The 21586-nt window shown below is 41.2% G+C and overlaps 1 protein-coding gene and 1 long non-coding RNA gene across 4 annotated transcripts in view; one reads left to right on the top strand and one right to left on the bottom strand.

The window, feature by feature from the left end:
- The window catches only part of LOC138156639 (uncharacterized), a 55647-nt gene that overhangs the window by 26266 nt on the left and 7795 nt on the right, over window positions 1–21586 (top strand). The window contains exon 4 of one of the 3 annotated variants that reach the window (XR_011167199.1): window positions 15883–16106. The exons of the other annotated variants lie outside the window; for them this stretch is intronic. This is a non-coding gene — a long non-coding RNA (uncharacterized lncRNA). The remainder of the gene's footprint in view (window positions 1–15882; window positions 16107–21586) is intronic. 3 annotated transcript variants of the gene reach the window in all.
- Window positions 20347–21586, bottom strand: part of PVALB (parvalbumin) — a 19317-nt gene continuing 18077 nt past the window's right edge. The window contains exon 4 of the mRNA XM_069082069.1: window positions 20347–20575. Coding sequence (XP_068938170.1) covers window positions 20547–20575 — 29 coding nt within the window. The 3' untranslated portion in view covers window positions 20347–20546. The remainder of the gene's footprint in view (window positions 20576–21586) is intronic.

Consider the following 21586-nt stretch of genomic DNA (forward strand, 5'->3'; position numbering starts at 1 on the left):
GTCAGGAAAATGCATCTTCCTGAGTTCAAATCTGGCTTCAGACACTTGTGACCCTGGGAAAGTCACTTAACCCTGCTTGCCTCAGTTTCCTCATCTGTAAAATGAGCTGGAGAAGGAAATGGCAGACCACTCCAGTATCTTTGCTGATCAAACCCCCAGTGGGGTCATGGAGAATCAGACAGAACTGAAATGACTGAACAACAAAGAATAACTCACAACTGTAGCTTATGAGCTGCCATTCATTTTTCTTTTACTAGGCCAGACAGAGAGTACAATGGTATATAAATAAATATAAAAGTAATATTTATTAATAATAAATAATTAATTATTAATAAATTAATTTAATTTATAATTAATTTATAATATAATATATTTTAATTTATACAATAATTTATAATATATAAATAATAATTTATAATATAATAAATAAATAATAATTAAATAAATAATGAATAATAAAGTAAATAAAAAAGACATTTGCTTATCAGTGTAGCAAAACAAATGACAAGGAAAATCCTTGCCCTTTTCCTCTCTTCACAGAGATGTTTTCTTCAATAGATCACTGGTGGGAGAACACTTGGGAACTAACCATACATAGCAAGAGAGTGCATGGCAATACACATATCCAGAGCAACTCATATTCCCAGGCCTTCATGTCAGCTAAAACACCCTCTCTACTTCCATAGCTGGTGTTCCTTCCTGCCCAACACCAACATAGCTGCTAGACAATTCTGTCTGTTACACTGCCACCTGGTGGGCCTCCACAGTACTGTTGTCTATGGTATTTCTTCTGGACTTCTCTCTTTGGTCACATGCTACTCTCTGCTGCCATCTGTTCATCATCTACTAAATTGCAGCTTCTCTGTAATCTGCCCCTCAAAGAAAGTTCTTGCAGCTATCTAGCCTCAAGGCTCTTTTTGTGAGTCGAACACATAGCTGCACCCAGCCCTCACAAGTTGTAAGGCTTAGCTTTTCTTTGATCTTCTGTGTTTCTACTTCAGACTCTTGTTCCATCCACTCAGCTTGCTATTTAAGTTGTGGGCAGAAGTTCTTTTGAATTACCTCTTGGTTGTGGGAATAAAATTCCATGTCCCTAGTTATTGTCTGGGCCATGAAAATAACCCTAGAAGTTTAATTTAACAAGATCAGAGGGACAGAATGGAACTAGTGACATTATATTCTGCTTTGCTGCTAGAAACAAAATGACTTCTCTTCCTTTATAAATTACAAAGAGCCAGGAAGACTTCATCAAAAGCAGATGATGCCAAACCAATCTCATATTTTTTGGACTCTCAGACTTCCTATAAGTAGACTATACCTATATTTCAACAAAGAATTTGCCTAAGTCTTTTATGTTATCTTTGTGGACAAGAGGAAGTGATGTTGACTAAATGATAGTATGGTTAGTTAAATCCAGTACTAGTTGAATTAATGGGCTTAAAATTAATGAGTCAATATCCATCTGGAGGGAAGTCTCTACTGGCATGCCCCAGAGATCTATCTTTGACCTTGGACTGTTCAACACTTTTTCATTTCCATGTTATATTTTATTTTTATGTCATTTACTTTTCCAATATACTCCTTCCCCCTTTTTACCTAGAGTTATCCCTTATACAAAATAATAAGATAGGAGGGAAAAAAAGCAGTTCAGCAAATCTAACCCACCAGTCAGTTCTAGTATACATAGTGTTCCATATCCATATTCATGTTTGAAAAGAGAGGAGGAAGATGCATTCTCATATCACTTATTGGGGGGCAAGCCAGGTTATTACAATTATACAACATTTCATTTCAGTTCTGTTGTTATTGTCAATCTTTTCATTTACATTGTTGAAGTCATTGTGCATATTGTTCTAGTGGTTTTTCTTATTTCACTTGCATTGGTTCATATAAGTCTTCCAATGTCTGCTTTTCATATTTATTGTTTCTTACAACATAGTTATATTCCATTACCTTTATGTACTTTTCCACACTTTTATCAGTGATGTAGACAAAGGCATAAAAGGATAATAAGATAAATTTAGAGCTGGGAGGTATTGTAGATACCACCTAGTACAACCTCTATATTAAATAAACAAGGAACTGGGGCCCTGAGACATTAAGTGACAGTCATACTCATATTTCCAGCTGACTAATGCATTCACTGACAGAATCAGAATACAAAAATATTAGAATAGGTTAGAATAATGGAATTGAATAGAGATAAATGGATTAAAAAAAACAACGACAGGAATTGTTGAGTTCCCTACTAATAAGTATGGAATAAGATGGAGAATGGGGGCAGGCATGACCAAGAAAACAACTTGTAAAAAACATCTGGGAACACTAGCTTACTTCTTTTTTTTTTTAAAGCAACTGGGGTTAAGTAACTTGCTCAAGGTTATATGGCCAGTGATTTCTGGGTGTGGTGCTAAGTATCAGAGCCTGGATTCTATCCCAGGTCATCCCAACACTGGGGCCAGTACTCTTACTCACTGTGCTACCTGGCCACCCCTCTAGCTTATTTCAAAGTCACTGGGAGTTAACCTTGTGATATAGTAGCCAAATGTGGCAATGTAGCCACAGATTGCAATTAAAGGGTTTGAATCAGAATTAGGATTAGGGTTAGAGTCAGAGCTGGAAGTGGATGTGGGATAGGGTTAGGGTTAGTCTCAGAGTTAAGGTTATAACTAATATGAATGAATGCGAAAAGAGCACCATGAAAGTAATTGTGGCTTAGGCATTAATACTGCTTTAGGATAAAGGAGTAGAGAAATTCTAGGAAAAAACTAAGTAAGACCTTCACTATCAAATCAACCCATTCTTCAATACTCGGTAATATCAGTGCAAAAGTGGGAAAATATAAGGCTTAGGAGAGAGATTTGGACAAATGGCATTCAGGAGAAAGAAACAAGATGGGGTAGAAATGTTCAGAAGAGAAATATCACTCTGCAATGTCATGAACATATTCTGCAGAAAAGAATTGATAGGAACTCAATGTGGCAAGCACCAAATTACATTACAAGCAATGAAGCTTACTCTTTTTTAAATAGACATAAAAAGACTTATTATAAGTATAGGAATTACCTTGGAGTCAGTCGTCTGTGAAGATCATTGATAGGAGCTAAGATCAGAATTTATAATAAACGAGAAAAAAGAATAATAATGAGGAAAGTATATTAAAAGTTATCCCTAAATAATTTAAACAAGTTATTTAGAATTTTTTAAAAATGGGAAATGGACAACAGAAATGACATCAATATTAACAATGAATTTGATCTAGAACTGATACTCATTTAATTTCATTGCTATATGATAGCAAAGAGTCCAAAAAGCCTAGAAAAGGCCTTGGTCAGCAAATATTTGACTTGTTTTAATCTACAAAAATTATCATAGCAAAAGTTTTCTCAGTCAAAAACAGGGAAAGCATCAAACTTGGACCCCAACATCACAATCTATGAGGTACATGTCAGGGAGCAGAAATGTCCCGAAAGAGAATAAAGATAGCAAAGTCAATTATATATGAAATAGATCCAGGCTGGAGGTGACAAAATTGGGAGGTTATTAAAGTGCTGATTTGTAAGGTAAATAATTTTTTTTTTAACAAAATTTACAAGGTAAATAGAAGATCTACAGGAGGGGAAGGCACAAAAGGCCTTTTGTGGAAAAAATCTCAGATCTTGTTGACAAGATGACTAAGAAAATATTAACAACAACTGGCTCATATGTCTACTCTCCCACCTAGCCAAAATCTTTTTAATAATATGTATATTGAGGACATCCTTAATGAAGGTATTCATAGGGAACCAGCAGGTTTCCACAAATGATATTCAACGACAGACCATGTTTTTATCAACTTAGACTGAAAGATACAGAAAATGTAAGATCTCACTGTGCTTATGTAATAACAGAATTAACTTAGTTAAACGGCCTCGTGACAATAACTATCAGGTATAGGATGAAAGAGAAATATGTCTGTAGCAGCAAGCACCTCAAGGGTCCTCGGGGTCACTGCCCACACGGGTTCTTGGATCTGCTTCGATAAAGGAAAGCAACTCAAAATGGGTTAACAAGCTTACTTTAATCAGTCAGACATATATCGTTTATCTTGTTCAGGGGAAAAGGTCAGCACCCCGAACTTCAAAGTATACAGGCATAATTATCAAGACAGAAACAGATCAAGTAGACAGACTTCCAAACTGTCCAACCATTACATCCATACCCAGTCAACATCTGGGTTTCCACATCTGGGTTTTTCAAAGCCGGGGGACTCTCAACAATGGCTTCCCAGAATTCAGATCAAATCACAGAACACTTCTCAAAGTGAGTCCCAAAACAAAGCTACACATCAGGGCTTGTATAGCCTTCTCCTGGCTCAGAGAATGTAACAACCTTATTGACTCACTGGCCAATCAAGAAGTATCTACTGAAAAACAAGCCTCCCACCCCGGGATGCTGGTGCACTTTAGCCTAGGGGCAGGGAAGATCTTTAAAATTTACATTCCCATTACATATGCTTGCCACAATGACTTATCACTGTGATGGAGGGGTAGAATGCAGGTTGAGGGGGGATTTTGCATGTTTGGTGAGGTACTTTGGATGCTCTTCTTTGCAGAGAACAGGATGTTAGTTACATTATACCTCAAGATTTTGCAGAATTTCCTGGAAGAGACTTATAATCACTCAAAGGGTATTTGGCCTGGCCAGCTACCCAAGACAAACCAAGTGGATGAAGAACGTGTATTGCCCAGAGTATAACATACTCTTGAATGGACACCTTTAGAGCATGTCCAATTGTTGTATGCCTGTATATTGCACAATCCCTTCCTTGAGTAGATGGCTAACTCATTGATGATAGAGAATTAGGGATTATTTTCAGTTTTGTCTTTCTAACCCCAGTGGCTGGCACAGAGTTGGTTAATGCTTGTTGATTGATTGGCTTCATACCTCGGGGTCTCAGTTTGGATGATAATATTTGCAAGAACTCTCTTTCACGGTACTAGGAGGGAAGTGCTTTTTACAAAAAAACTTTAAGTGTTACAGAAAAGGGAAGCTAGGGAGAACAGTGGATAAAGCGCTGACCTAGGAGTTCAAATCTAGCCTCAGACACTAGTTGTATGACCCTGGGCAACTCACTTAACCCTGTCTGCTTCAGTATCCTCATTTGTAAAATGAGCTGGAGAAGGAAATGGTAAACCATCCCAGTATTTTTGCCAAGAAAACCCCAAACGGGGTCACGGAGAGTCAGACATGACTGAAATGATCCAACAACAATAACTGTACTACAGAAGTATCAGCTATTTTTTCTTTTTTCTTCTCTCCTCCCCTTCACATTTGGATTTTTGTTTATCCATTAAAACCTTACTCAGATACCTCCTCCAGGAAGCCATCCTTCATCCTTTCCTCTCTTGCATGTACATAATTCTGCCTATGTCCCCCATTAGAACATGAGCACCTTGAGGGCAGGGACAATGTTTTCACCTTTCTTTGCATCCCTACTAATTAGACTATGCCTGGTATACAGTAGGTGATCAATAAAAGCTTATTGTTGTTTATTGGACCAAGTCAATGCTTGTTGTTGTTCACTGGACTTAGTCATTTTTCCTTTCTGGGCCTTACTCTTAAATCCTTACATAGAAAATGGTGGGAATGATCCAAATGAGCTCAAAGATTCCCATCCAAGAGGCAGCACCATTTACTGGAAAGGACACTGCAATTTGAATCAGGAAGAGCTGAATTTGAATCATGCTTCTGCTACCTCCTTGACCTTGGGCAAATCACTTAATCTCTTTCTGTTCTTGCTTCGTCATCTCTCAGTTGAGGATGTTTTACCTGATGGCCTCTAAGGCCCCTTGCTCCTTTAGGTTTATGATGCTATGATCTCACATCTTATAGTTGTTAAAAACCAGACCAGGAAAAATAGTCGCTTCAGCCAAAAGAGATTTTACTTTCTACCAAGCCTAGTTCTGTTGAGTCAGATGGCTCCAAGCACTGTTACAATTCTAAATGACCCAGCTTTGCATTTTTATAAGTTTAGAGGAAGAATGGATTAAGCAATAGTGGGAAATGTCAAGGATGCTGCATTCTGTGGTTCCCATATTTTTACTTTAACTCTGTTAGAAATGCATTTTCCCTCATAAATGTCCTGATGATTTAATAAGCATGTATTTGTTATACTTGTTCTAATTGTCAAAATTACTCCTACATGCAGTCAGTCTGGTTGCTCTTGACATTTTATAAATCTTTTGGCCAGTGGGGCACAGTAGAAAGACAACTGGCCTTAGAATCAGGGAAGACCTGGCCCTGACTCTTTTTTTTTTAAAGCAATCAGGGTTAAGTGACTTGCTCAAGGTTATATGGCCAGTTATTTCTGGGTGTAGTGCTAAGTATCTGAGCCCGGATTTGATCCCCAGGTCATCCTGACTGGTGCTCTTACTGGGCTGGTGCTCTTACTCGCTGAGCCACCTGGCCACCCCCTGGCCCTGACTCTTACTAGCTGGGGAAATTACTTAGCCTTTCTGCCCATGTTCTCATCTGTAAAATGGTAACGACAACATGCAATTAAACTCAACAAGCATTTACTGCAAATCTACTATGTGCTGGCAATACAAAGACAAAGATGACATAAATAATCCGTATCCTCTAAGGGCTTACATTCTACTGGATACAATATGTACATAGAAAGGAAATATGAGGTTATACCAAGTGAAAAACCAAACTATTTCATGGGAGGGAGAATACTCTAACCAGGTAACCAGGGTTATCAGGAGAGGCATCTTGGAGGAGGTGGCACTGACCTGAGCCTTGAAGGGGGCTCAGGCTTCTAAGAGACAGAGGTGAGAAGTGAAAACATATTAGGCATGGGGGACAGCCTATACAAAGGAATAGAGGGAGGAAATAGAATTCTGAGTTGGGGAACATCAAGGAAACAAGACTTCCTTCTGAGAAAGGAGGCTTGGTTTTCTTTTCTTTTTTTTATTATCTATTTAGGGGGTCATGATGGTTGGGAAAGAGTTGGGGAACATCAAGGAAACCAGACTTCCTTCTGAGAAAGGAGGCTTGGTTTTCTTTTTCTTTTATTTATTATTATTTTTTTTATTTAGGGGGTGGTGATGGGTGGGAAAGACTTTCCAAGACCTATAAGAACTTTGTAAAATAATGCTTGGTTTTAAGTTGTTTCACTATGTGTTTGGAAGGATGGAAGAATGTTAATGGCCAAAATTAATTATGAACCATGCTACATAGACTTTTCTGGAGATTCTATGTTCTGACTAAAAAGATAGAATCTGTCGTGGAGTATAATGTTGGTAACTTGGGGTTCAAGCCTGGCACATTCACTTGAGACACTCCTCATTTTTGGAAAGAATGATTACTCAAATCTGTGTTCTTGCATGAGGGGCAAAGTAGGCTTCAGAGCTTGGAAAAGGAAAAACTCTTCTAGCCCCTAGCTTTGAGATAGGAAAAATGTGGTCCCTTGCTCTCTTTGGGGAGAGGCCCCTAGAGGGGAAGAAAAACTTTGAGAACAAGCCAACATAGAGAAGAGCCAATACTCTGAACACATCCATGATTTCACTAGAGACTTTGGGGATCATCCTTTTGGGTAAGATCAGGAATACATTCTCTTGCTTGTACAATATATATACACTATCAGTAGGAGAACTCATTACTTTCTATACTATTTTTTCTGCATGACTTCTCTGATTTATGTTTGCTGTTGACTTCAATGAAAGAATCTGCTAATCACTATTTGTGATTGTCTTTGTGTAACTAGCATTTGTTGAAAATGGAGTTAATGGCTAAAATGATAGATGCCCTTCAATAGGAATGGTTAAACAAGCTATATGTATATGATAGTGATGGAATACTACTGGGGCATAAGAAATGATGAGCTGTTGATTTAGAAAAACATGGAAACACCTGGACCTATGAAGGACGATGTTATTCACCTCCAGAGAGGTGAATATTGACATATATGTATATGTGCAAATATATATATATATATGTATATATACATACATATATATTCATTTGTGTTTAATTGTAGGCTTAGGGTGAGGGGGGAAATATAATAAAAAGTTCACAGCAGAGAACAAAAGGAAACTTTTAAAAAAGTGCAGAAAAGCTGGGTAGCTTTGAAAAGAATGTGTAGCATTTATTACATAGGTTTTCTTGAAATGGAAATTTATTGTTTATGTTGAATCCTCTCTTATGTTCTGCTGTGTACATGGAAAGTTTTTCTTTTGTATTTAAGTTTAAAATGAATAAAAAATTAAAAAAATTAAAACCTATCCATTCCACTATGGCGCCAGGGAGAATGAAAAAAAAGAAGGAAAATGGAGTGAAACCTTTGATATAGCTTGGGGAACATTTTCCTTCCCTAATACTATGTAGGGCAACACTCCAATTCCATCCCTCAGGCTCACAAGTCAGGAGTCATCATCAGCTCCTCACTATGTCCCACCCCCCCCATGTCCAATCTGTTGCTAAGGCCCATCGGTTTCACCTTTGGAACATCCCCCAAATATGCCCCCTTCTCTCTTCTGATTCTACCAATCCCTGGTGTAGACCCTCATCACCTCATACCTAGATTATTTAAATATCCAGCAGGTGGTTCTCCTTTACTATCCTCTGCTTTCCTCTCCTCTCCCTCTCCTCCACCCCCATTCTCACCTCCTTGGACTCTAATGGCTCCCTATTGCCTTCAGATGCAAATACAGAATCCTCTGTTTGGCATTCAAAGCTCTTCATAACCTGGCTTTCTCCTATCCTTTCCAGTCTTCTTACAAGTAACTCCCCCACAAATCTTCAATCCAGTAACACTGATCTCCTGGCTTTTTCATGAACAAGACCATCCACCTCTTGGCTCTGGGTGTTTTCTCGTGCTGTCCTCCTGAATGTTCTTCTTCCTCTGCTCCATGTACTGACCTTCCTGACTTCCTTTAAGCCCCAAATAAACTGTCTTCCCTGGAATTTCTTGCTTCTATCTCCTTTGCTCCACCCACACAGTGCCCCCCCTCTAATTAAGAACCACAGCACCTCCTAACCCATCTCACCTGCCTATCACAACAGCCTTTGCAGGTCTCCTTGATTCACTTCTCTCAGGAATCTTTTACTGTAAATTTTCCCCAACTGTTAATTCTAATGCTTTCCCTCTTTTAATAATTCCCTATTTGTCCTTTATATGGTTTGTTTTATATAGATTTATTTCCATGTTACCTCCCTCATTAGTTTTTAAGTTTCTCAAAGGTAGTCTTTTGCTGCTTTTTGTATCTCTAGCACTTAGCACACAGCCTGGAACATATTGGGCGCTTAGTAAATGTTTATTTATTGATTGTTTGTGAAAGGAGAGTGATAAAGAAAATGGTTTTACCTTAAAATCATTTTCCCTAACCTAGAAATATTTGGGGGTCAGGGTTAGGGTTATCCAGGCTATAACTCTAGTTTTGTATTTCATCTCAGAGGAAAATAAAATGGGCCAACTTTGTGATCCCCATATAGTGTTCCTCTCTAGGCAGGAATCAAAATCCCTCTCGGAAGGGGGTGTGTGTGTGTGTGTGTGTGTGTGTGTGTGTGTGTGTGTGTGTGTGTGTGTGTGTGTGTGTGTGTGTGTGTGTGTGTGTGTGATATTCCAGAGATTTTTGTTCATGAATCCCTGTGAGCCATATTTAGACAAACCCACGTGGATGTGCACATAGCCTATATAGATAATACACACACTCTACATGTGAAATAAAATCCACAAAGTTAGCCTAATGCCAGACTATGAAAGACTTCAAATATTGAAGAAGAATGAATATTTTATTCCAGAGGCAACAGAGAGTTACTGTATCTTCTTGAGCCATGTTCTGACATTTAGGAAGATATTTTTGGCAGTTTTGTAGAGAATAAATTGGATTGATTGAGAGAGGTCAGTCAGGGAGTTCAATAGGCAGGTGAGATAGTTGAGGAGGTGATGTTGGCTTGAATTAGGGTGGTGGCTAGATGAGTGGAGAAAAGGAGATGAATCTAAGACCTGTTGTGGAGCATGGCTGACATGACAAAACTAGACAGGTAGGCTAGTAAATGTTTAACAACTGGTGCTTCTGAAAAAAAATGTAAACACTGCACATGTTTAAGCTTAATCTAAATTATTAACATTTTGTCCACCATTTTCTTAAGTCTAGACAATCAGCAAAGCAATAAAGCAAGCAATAATCTGTAGTATTTTCCTATTCAAAGGTATAAATGTTGGTACAGAAAATTCAACAATTGGTTGGTTAGAGCTGGTTCCAGCACACCCTGCACTGATGTGATTAGAAGGACAATGGTATCATTCCCTAAAATAATGAAAATGGGAAGAAGGGTAGATTAAGGAGTAAGTCATAGACATTTATTGAGTGACTACTATGTGCCAGACCGTGGGGATGCAAATACCAGAATGAGATAGTACCTCTTCTAAAGAAACTTCATTCTCCTGGGAAAGATAAGTTTGATTTTGGACATGTTGAGTTTGAGACACCCATGGGACAGTCAAGTAGAGGTGATCAGCAGGGAATTAATGATGAGGCTCAGTAAAGAGGTGAAAGTTGGAGGTGATTATGGCACTATCTGCACAGAGATGATACTTGGAGCAAAGATCACCAGGAGAGCAAATAACAAGATAAATAAAGTAATTAAGAGAGTATAGAGGGAAGAGAAGAAAATGGGAAGGAAGGAGAGAAGAGAAGGAAACAGGAAAGAAAGATTAGATGATTCCATGGAAGAGACTGAGGAGAATTAGACAGATAGGAGGAGAACCAGAAGAAAGGAGGATCCCCAAAAACAGGGTAGACAGAGCATTCAGGTAGAAGGGAGTGGTCATCAGTGTCAAAGCAATAGTGAAGGGTCAAGAAAGATGAAGACCAAGAAAGGGTCATAGGATTGAGCAGATAGATACTGGTGATCTTGGAGAGAATAGTTTCTCTCTCTGGTTTACTTACTGGTAGGACGAATTCCCAGGGGTTGGAAAGCAAGTGGGAGGTGAAGTGGAGAGAAGGGGTAGGGACCACTCTTTCTATGAGTTTAGCTGTGAAAGAGGGGAGCGGTATATACTATGACACCGTGAGGGGATGGTAGGGTCAAGTTGAAATTTTTAAGAATGGGAAAGAACTTGGGATATTTGTGGGCAACAGAGAAGGAACTAATAGAAAAGGAGAGTCCTATGAGTAGAAGGAGAAGGGATAAGGAATGATTGAAGGGGTGAGCACCAGAGAAATAAAGGAGAGGATGGAAATAAAGACCCAAATAGAAAAGCTAGCCTTGGTAAGGAGCAGGCTCATTGAATAAAGCAAGAGGGAAATGGGGTTGATGGTGAAGGGTTATGAGGCATAGAATAGGGGGGAGGAGGGAGATCCAATGTGTGGCTGTTTTCTCAGTAAAATAAGAGTCTTGGTGCTCTGTTGGGAGTTGAAAGGAAAGGAGGCAGAAGGTAGTTTAGGAAGCTTGAAGAGGGAAGATTTGCAATAGTGTGAATAGTATAATAGAAAATCAACCAGAGATGAATAAAAAGATTCCAGTAGTGAGGACCCAGTTGAGATTAAATTGTGTATGTTTGTAGGGGACCAAGTTAATATAGTTGCACTCCTCCATAAGTAAAGAGGGGGGGACTTAGGGATGGAGTTTTGCAAGAAATACATGGCAATAGGATAAGGAGGGAAGGGACTCAAGGGTAGAGGATAGAGGATAGTTGAACTGAGTAATGAAAGGATCACGATCAGGGATGGGGAACCTGCAGCCTCAAGGGCATATGTGATCTTCTAGGTCCTTGGGTGCGGCCTTTTGACTGAGTCCAAGTTTTACAGACCAGATCCCTTTATGAAGGGAATTTGTTATGTGAAGTTTGGATTCAGTCAAAGGGTCACACTTGAGAACCTAGAGGGCCACATGTGGTCTCAAGGCCACAGATTCTCCACCCATGGTCAAGGTCATGAAGGGGGGAAAAGAAGAGCAAGGGAGATAGACTAAGAGAGTGGGGTCATGTGGAGTGGTTGGAGGAAGGGCTTTATGGACTTGAACATTCTACAGGAATGGGGGCTTTCAGTATTCTCGATCAGGCGAGTTACAGCTATTCCTGGCAGAGGCAACATGAGTCTTAGCAGTCATTTAAACCCAAGTGTGAATGAGTCAGATTCTTTCCTAAGAGCAGAGTTTGATGGCAGGAATAGTGCAGGTGGTCACGGTGTGGGTGGGGAGGAGGGGAGAGGAGAGGGAATGAAAGTTACCAAAGTAAGTAAGGGGGACAAAGGAGACTTTATCAAAGTGGGCGATAGGGAGAAAGCAGAGGGGAGGAACCCAAGAGAAACTTCTTGACCTCACTGCCTATTGGCAGGCTCTGCTAATTGTAACTCAGCCTCTAGTGGTATTGAACAAATGTGATTCTTACCACTGGTAGTCGGGAATCTTGGGGCTGTTTCCTGGCTGTGCCACTGATTTATTGCATAGCTTTACTTTTCTGGCCTCATTTCCTTCAGCACTAAAATAAGAGACTTTTTTTGATTCTTTCATTTGTGATAGTGTGTGTTCTCTAATTCTTTCCCTGAGGACACATTCCATAGGGGCCATCACTAGGAGACTCAGAGGCATAAATGACATTTATGGCCCCCCTTTTCCTTCCTTTAATCCCAAAATTTAAATGGGGATTCAGAACTGAGTGGGACTCCTCTTTTGCAGATCAGAATGTGTATTTAGGGTACGAAAAAGAACAAGGGCAACCCATTCACTATTTATGCCCTTTGACCTCTTGATCACCCCTTATGGCTCTGCTCAAATATTACAAGCCCTCCAAAGCTCATCTTGATCCCTTAAGCTGGAAAGAAACCTCCAAAGCAAAGTAGGTAACCAAGGGTAAGGGAGGGCTATGGAGGACGCTGCTATTTATGGCAGGAGCAGAGCATGCATGTAGATATTTCCCCTTTCACACCAGCTGGGGGAGCCTGGGACCCGCTGTGCCTCCAACTTTGTACCAGAGGACCGGGGTCAGGATGAGCTTCTGCATTTCATTCAATGAATTCTCGAAGCCTTCCTCCTGTAGGATTTCTCTTCCAAGGAGAATGATCTTTGGTTTGGGAAAGATAGAACAAAGTGATTAACAGGAAGTTGAAACTCAAGATAAGTGAGGAGATGGTAAGAGAGTACCTCATTGACCTCAATGAATTCAGGTCACCAGGTCTGGATAAAATATACCCCAGAGTTCTAAAAGAGCTGGCAGGTGTGATTGCTGAGGCTGTTATCTTGGAAAAATCTTGGAGAGTGGGAGAAATGCCATAGGACTGGAGAAGAGCAGGTGGTGTCCCAGTTTTCCAAAAAGAGAAATGAGCAGATTTTTCAAGCTATAGACCACTTACTCTTGATCTTGAGTGATTCTGACTGGTTTTTATTAAAGAAACTCTAGACATCTAAAACATGAAGTAATGACCACAGAGTAAACCTGACTTCATAAAAAAGAGGTCATGCTTGACTAATCTCACTGTGTTATATTATTACTAGTCAGAAGACTGATTGGAGAACATATTGTAGATTTCTGCCAAGTATTTGACAAAATCATTCAGGCTATTCTTGTGGCCAAGATGGAGAGACTTTGGCCAGACAATTGTGCAGTAAGTGGGCTTGGAATTGGATGAAAAACTAATCAAATCCAAATGAGTATCCTAATTAGATCAATGATGAGTTGGAGAGGGGAGTTCCCTAGTGGAGTGTCCTTCTGATCTGTCATTGGCCTCAAGCTGTTCAACATGGTAGAGGATGATTTGGAGGAAGACATAGATAGTGGTTTGTTTTTTTTTTGCCTTTTGGAGGGCAATTGCAGTTAAGTAACTTGCCCAAGGTTACACGACTAGTGTGGTTGTTGTTGTTGTTGTTGTTGTTGTGTGTGTGTGTGCGTGTGTGTGTGTGTGTGTGTGTGTGTGTGTGTGCGCGCGCGCGCGCTAAGTGTCTGAGGCTGGAACCGAACTCGGGTCTTCCTGACTCCGGGGCTGGCGCTTTACTCACTGCGCCACCTAGTCTCCCCAATAGTGTTCTTACTACAGGTGCAGAAGACACAAGGTTGGGAGAAATAGTTGATATCCTAGATGACCGTCATGATATAAAAAATTCTTACCAAGTCATGATGTTGGGACAGAGCTAACAAGATGAAATTTAACAATAATTAATGTAATATTCTATGTGTAGCATGGGTCCCTCATGACTCTAGAACACCTCAATGTCCAAGGTTCAGTGTACCTGCTTTGGGAAATCAGTTATACAACTCATGACCTGAGGCTGTGTTTGGTACATTCTTTATTGCTAGGTCATACGAGGGAAACACAAATTTGATGATGAAAACATTTAATTAATGCAGGAAATAAATGTCAGTATCAGGAAAGTCATCAGGTTGTAGAGTTATTCTCTGCCCCATGAACAAAGGGGCATACATCTCTCATACCTCCTCTTGTGTGGGGGATGGGATAGAAAGCTTCTGCAGAAGGGAGATAGGGTGGGAGAACTTTCCCTCATCATATGTGGGCAAACAGGATGAAAAGGAGACATCAAATGGTTCCTGTCTCCTCTAAGCAGGTGCTGAATGAGCAGCACAAGAATTCGCTAACGTCTCTTGGCAAACTGTCATCTGCTGAAGCCTTTTGGCTTGCCTCTGAAGCCCTGGGCTCTGGGATGCCATGGCAGTAGCACTCCTCTACAGACTGTTCTGTCTCCAACTTAGGCAAGTCTGCTTGTGCTGAGCCCAGCTGCCTGTCCATTTCCTCTTTTGTCTTGCTGCCTCTTTTTCTTTCTCCACATGCCTGCTTCCTCTACCTCCCAGTTTTCACCCTTTTCCCATCTATCACTAGCACCCCCAAATTTTAAACCGTGGAGAGCGTTCTCCACTAATCAGTCTTCACTTGGTGACATCTCCTCTGGGCAGCCAGATGTACAGCTTTCTGGGAAATGTAGTACAGGATTTCTCCCAAGGAGCAATGCTTCCTTGTCCCTAAGCATTATGGGTAATGAAGTCTTAGGAACTTTTCTCTTTGATCATGCCCACTATATACTTTTAGGATCAATAAATCTGCCTTATAAGTACAGGAGGGAGAGAAGGGGATGGCTACTGGGAAACTCACGTGAAAAAGAATTGCAAACTCAGTATGACGCAACAATGCAACATGGCAGCCACGTGTTCACACAAGCACGCACGTGCATGCACACACATGCACATACACACATGCACACACACGTACCTTTGCTTCTCTTTCCACTCACTCTGTAGCCCTTGGTAATCTGGTGTCTGAGACGGCTCTGTCCGAGGTTTCTAAACATCGCTTAGATAACACCTCTTTTTCTCAGTTGCCTTGACCTCTCTGTAGTTGTTTATTTTTTTTTTCACACTCCCTCCTGCCTTGGGCCTTCCTGCTTTTTTTCTGCTTCTCTGACAGTTTCTTCTCAGTCTTCTTTGCTAACATCATCATCCTTTTCTCTCCCTGCCCCCAACAATGGTTTTATCCTGATCTCTCTTCCCTTATCTCTTTTCCCTCTGTTCTCTTAGTGATCTCACCTTCTCCCAGGGGCTCAATTATGTTCTCTCTTCAGATGACCCCCCAACTCTTTATTAGTCCTAGGTGGTGAAGTGGAGAGAGTGCTGGACTGGAGTCAGTTAGACTCATCCTCCTCTGTTCAAACACTATCTGTGTGACTCTGGGCATGTCACTTAAACCTGTTTGCCTCAGTTTCCTCATCTGTAAAATGAGCTAGAAAGGAAATGACAAACCACTGCAGTATCTTTGCCAAGAAAATCCCATATGTTGTCACAAATAATCATACATGACTGAAATTATTGAATAATAACAAATCTCTCTCCTGAATCCTAACCCTCATCGCTAATGCCTTAATGACATTGCTGTCCTCCCGCTTCTACAGGCTGTGCTCTTCTCCACCTAGATGCTGCATTGGCATCTCAAACAAAACATTTTGAAAAGTGAACTCATTTTCTTCAGGACCATAAGGAGGAATCTTCGTTCCTTAGTCAAGCAGTGCAAACTCTGGATGGGTCAGGTGATATAAAATACATAATGGTCAGAGATTATATCCTTCGGCAGGCATCTCAGGAGATCTCAGCATACTGACAGGAGATCACTGCAGGGGTGAGTGAGAGGAGTGCCTGCCATCTGAAAGCTTTTTGTTTTAACTAATTACTCTTGCTAAGTTGCTGCTAACTCTATTTTTTCTACATTGCTGAAGAACAGTAAGTGCTAATAGAACCCCTAAATTCAGTGCCCTCTTAACTCAGCACCCTGGAGACTAAGCCCTAATTGCCTTATTCTAGTTCCATCCCATGCCCACCTCTCCTCTAGATTTGGTTATTTTTGTTAGATGCATCACAATCTTTTTTTTTTTGGGGGGGGGGAAGGCAAGGCAATTGGGATTAAGTGACTTGCCCTAGGTCACACAGTTAGTAAGTCATCACAATATTTCCAATAATCTTTGATTCTTCACTATTCCTGCCCTCCATTTTTCAACGTGTTCCAAGTCTTCTCATATTTCCTTTGCATCAATCAATCAATCAGTCAGTCAATCAACAAGTGCTTGCTTTGAGTTTCCGACGTGCCAAACCTCCTTTCCACTCACATAACCACTGCCTTTGTTAATACCCTCATCATCTCTTGTCAGGACTCTTCTAAAAGTCACAGCACTCTTCTGCTCAAACACTTTCAATAGCTCCCTGTTTCCTTTTGGATAGCATACAGACTTCTTTCCCTGACCTTGAAAGTCCTCTACAATCTAGCCCTAAGCCTCCCTTCCAGATTTGATTTCACATCACTCACTGTTACTCAGCTAAACTGTTCTCCAAAGTTGGCATTGCATGTCCCATCTCTGTGCCTCTAAATGGCTGATTTCCTATGCCAAGCATGCATTCCCTCCTCACCCTTACCTCTTAGGATCCTCCTCTTCCTCCAACGTTCTGCTCAGGTACCACCTCATACAGGAAGCCTTCCTTGATTGCTTCCAATAGCTAGTGCTCTCTTCCCACTCCAATGATCTTCTATTTGCCTCTTTGTGTAGAGCCCCTCCCTGTTCCTAGCAAAATATCATCTCCTTGAAAATAGAAGAAGTGGGGGGCGGGATAGGATGGAGGGAAATATAGTTAGTCTTTCACAATATAACTACTATGGAAACATTTTGTTTCACACGAACAACCTATATTGAATTGCTTGTATTCCCAGTGAGGGTGGGTGAGGAGGGAAGAAGGGAAAGAATCTGGAAATCAAAGTTTTCAAAACAAATGTTTAAAAAAATTGTTTTTTACATGCAATTGGGAAATAAGTGGGATATAGAAATCCATTTTGTCCTACTAGAAAGTTAGGCAGGTATTGGGGGAGGATATAAGAGAGAACAGATTGGGGGAAGGGGTATTCAGTAGGCTTGCTATCTTGGGGTGAGGGTAGGGGAAAGACGGGGAGAAAATTTGTAACTCAAAACCTTGTGGAAATGAATGTTGAAAACTAAAAACAAAGAAATTTTAAAAATATAATCTCCTAGCAGAGCAGAAGTGGTTTCATTTTTGTCTTTGTATTTCTAGCACCTAGGACAGTACCAACACATAGTAGGTACTTAAATGTTTGTTAAATTAAATTGTAGCGGTGGCTAGGTGGTGCAGTGAACAGAGCACCGGCCCTGGAGTCAGGAGTACCTGAGTTCAAATCTGGCCTCAGACACTTAACACACAAAAACTAGCCATGTGACCTTGGGCAAGTCACTTAACCCCAACTGCTCTCCAAAAAGCAAAAAAAAAAAAAAGATACTATAAATTAAATTGTATGCAAAGAAAGGCAGTTTTATGCCCAACATAAGGGAAAAAAAAAACTTCCTAATAACTAGAACTATTCCAAATTGGAGTAGAATGTTTGGGAAAGTGATGATTTCTCTCTGTCACTATGGAATCTGCTTGGAAGTTCCATAACCTGTAGTGGGTAGAAGATGGATCTTTTCACTTATAGATTGGGCCACAAGTTTTCTGATGTCTCTTCCAATTTCTCTGAAATTCTCTACTCTGTGGCTACTTCTTCATCTAATAGGCAAGCTAACCTTTCTTGCCATTCCAGAGACTGATCAATCTCTGGCTGTAATGAAGCTTTACTTTTGCCTCTCAGGCACGGTGTCATTTCTTCTTCTCCCTGAGTCTGACACTCCTCATGGAAGCATGCTGATTTCCCCTCCCAGCAAGGATGGGACAGGTGTGTTCCAAGTTGTGACAGAAGATTCCAGGAAAGCGTGTTACTGTCATGCTTATTCCATGGGGACTCCCCACCCTCTTACTGGCCAGACTCCAACAAAGACAAAGGTAGAGGACAGAGCAACTTATGAACAGTCAGCTGTGGGCTAGGGTGGAGAGGGGCTTGGGTTTTAGCAGCTGAACTAGAGAATGGCTATTATCTCTTCTATCCAAAAAACAAAAATAAAACAGCAACAACAAAGAACCTGGAAGCAGGATAGCTAAGCTGAGGGGACAAGAAGGGAGCAATCCATACCTCTAATGGGGGCACCCAGCATTTTGGCTGCTCTGAGACTGCCTGCAGTAGATGGAAACAGAGAGACCCAGAACATCTGGGCTGGTGTTCATTGAACTGTCCCCTATATTGTGGCTTTAAATACAGTCTCAACATGAAGGAGAGCAGGAGCAGTGGGTGAAGTTTAGTTATAGGAATTTGGTCTTATATGCTTATGTTGTAACAGTGGACTTTTATTCTAGAGATTTGGTTTTCCCCAGTTGTTTTTTTCCAGGTGTTTGGGTACCTGAGTTGCTTGTGTCCCTGGGAAAGTCATATGTGTCTGACTGTGCTATGAGCAGCCTGAGGTCTTGGAAACAGAAAATACCTAATGTTTGGGGAGATGATGAATTTGTGTTGCAAGGTCAGCAGAGCACTCATGACAAACCTATGCTTGTAAGTGCCTATTTCAGAAGTCAAGGGACAGGACAGCTAGGTGGCACAGTGAGTAGAACACCAGCCCTGGAGTCAGGAGGACCTGAATTCAAATCCAGCCTCAGACACTTAACACTTACTAGCCGTGTGACCTTGGGCAAGTCACTTAACCCCAACTGCCCTGCCTTCCCCCCTCCAAAAAAAAGCAAAAAAAAAGGAAGGAAGAAAGGAAGAAATGAAAGAAAGAAGTCAAGGGACTTTGTAACTCCTTGTCAGTGTGATGGCAGCAGGGAACATCAATGTCTATTTGTGTGATGGGGTCATTTTGAAGGCTTTAGACTTCTCATCTGATTCTACTTTCTGTTTTGGGTCTACCTCATCTCTGTCCCCAGTTGAATGTAGGCAACTTAGAGGGCAGGGACTATCTTCTCTTGCCTCCCCTACAGTGCTAAGGACAGGTGCCCGGTCAAAAGCATAGGTTGATTAGGAACAGGTGAGATAGATAATCCATTAGAGCTAAAAGCATATTCTCAAAGGAATTCTGGGATATATTCCAAGAAGTGTGGGGGGTTGTCAAAACCTAATAGCAACAAAAACTGTCCCCTCTTCTCTTACTAGCTATGTGACCCTGGAGAGGTGGCTTAACCTCTCTGGGCTATGGTTTCCCCACCTAAAAATTGAGGTTGATAATAATTCTGCAATGCTCTGAGAATGGTAAATGGGAAAAGTGCTGACTTTGGGCAATGGCTGTTGATGTAACCATGGACAAGTGGCTTTTCCCCTTCTGAGCCTTGGCTTGCTCCTTTGTTAGGGTGGTTAGTGTAGATGAAATCTAAGGCCACTTCCAGCTCCAACATTCTCTAAGATCACAGATTTTGAGCTGGAAGGGTCCTTGGGGGCCATGTAGTCTGACCCTTTCATTTTACAGATGAGAAGACTGAGACCTGAGGAGGTTACTGACTTCATAAGATCATCTGAAGAGTCATCCAGCTCAACCTTTCATTTTACAGAGGAGAAGACTGAGGCCCAAGGAAGTGAAGCAACTGGCTGATGGTCACATAGTAAGTGGCCAATAAGGATTTGAACCCATGTCTTTTGATTCCCAAACCAGAGCTCCTTCAAGTTCACTACAGGCTTAGATGATCTCTAAGGTTTCTTTCAGCTTAACATCCTTAAGTGAGGAGATGTGGCTTTGACACTTAGGAGCTCTAGGACCTCGAGAAATCACTTCACCTTTCTGGACCTCAGTTTACTCACCTGTAAAATGAAGAGAACCCATTTCTACTTCCCACATTCCAGGGGTGTTGTGAGGGCCAAATAAGACAGTACACATGAAGGATCTCGCAAAGCCTGAGTTGTGTCTTGCATTTCCCAAACTACTTCTCCCCCGCCCCGCAAGAAATCTCCCTCTCCAAACCAAAACAAATCCTACGTGAAGCAAGAGAGGGTTGGCTCATCAGAGTATCAGGAGTCAGGTGGATTTGACCTTTATTGTTTCTACCAGCGTTTTCCAGAGTAGTGATAGAGTTACAGGGCTGCAGGGAACAGTTGGAGTAAAAAATAGCATAAATAAAAAGGAGAGAAACCAAGGAGGTCGGCAGGATGCGACTGGAATCCGGTCGTTTAGGGGCAGTCGAAGGGTCTGGGTCTGGTCAGAGCCGTTTATGATTCAGCCACCAGAGTTGAGAATTCTGCAAGAAACAACAAAGAGGAGAGACAAAGGGGAATGAATCAAGGGATGTTGGCCAAGGAGGGGCAGGGCAGTGGTTGGGTCCTAGCCCCCTGATATGCACTGCTGGTCACAAACCCTGGAGCAGACCTGGCCCTGAACTGGAGGCCAGAGGGCTCATGGGCTCCTGTTTGCATGGGGAAAAAAGAAAAGAAAAGAAACTTTTTAAAATTAAATACATAAATAATGGGGGGGAGGGGCGACCCTCAAACATCATTCCAAATCGCCATTTCCAGCTCAGGAATTGCTAAAGTGATATAGGGAGAGAGCACTAGGTTGGGATTCAGAGGAGCTGAGTTCAGATACCAAGTCTTCCATTTTGTACCAGTGTGACCTTGGGCAGATAACCTAACTTTTCTGAGATTAAGTTTTGAGGGAGATGGACTAAAGTGTCTCTGAAGTTCCTTTGGGCTCTGAGTCAACTGTCCTCTGACAAATCTGAGCCCGGCTGATATGACTTACGTGACCTGGGGCTGGTCACTTCTCCATGGGCTCAGTTTCCTCATCTGCAAAATGAGGGAACTGGACCAGCAGGACTCTGGTCTCTTCCAACTCTAGGTGGTGAAATGGACAGAGTGAACTGGAGAGGCAGGAAGACTCATCTTTCTCAGTTCAAATCTGGCCTCAGATATTTCCTAGCTGTGTGACCCTGGGCAACTCACTTCACTCTGTTTGTCTCAGTTTCCTCATCTTTAAAATGAGCTGGAGAAGGAAATGGCAAATCACTAAAGTATCTTTGCCAAGAAAACCCCAAATGGGGTCACAGAGAGTCTGACAGAGCTACACAGTAAGAATCATCTTTTAACAAATCCTCACTCTGCTGCTTAGAGTCTATGTGACCATGGGCAAATTGGTTCATCAGTTTGGATCTCTGTTTTCTCATCAACAAAATGAAAGGGTTTAACTAGATGGTCTATGATGGATCTTTCATTTCTAAAATCTTGTGCTCAACTTGGCATAATCGAAAGCATTC

This window comes from Petaurus breviceps, unplaced genomic scaffold (genome assembly GCF_028583685.1).
Source record: "Petaurus breviceps papuanus isolate PSGF00001 unplaced genomic scaffold, PetGlider_PUasm1.0 156, whole genome shotgun sequence".
Taxonomy (NCBI): Eukaryota; Metazoa; Chordata; class Mammalia; order Diprotodontia; family Petauridae; genus Petaurus; species Petaurus breviceps.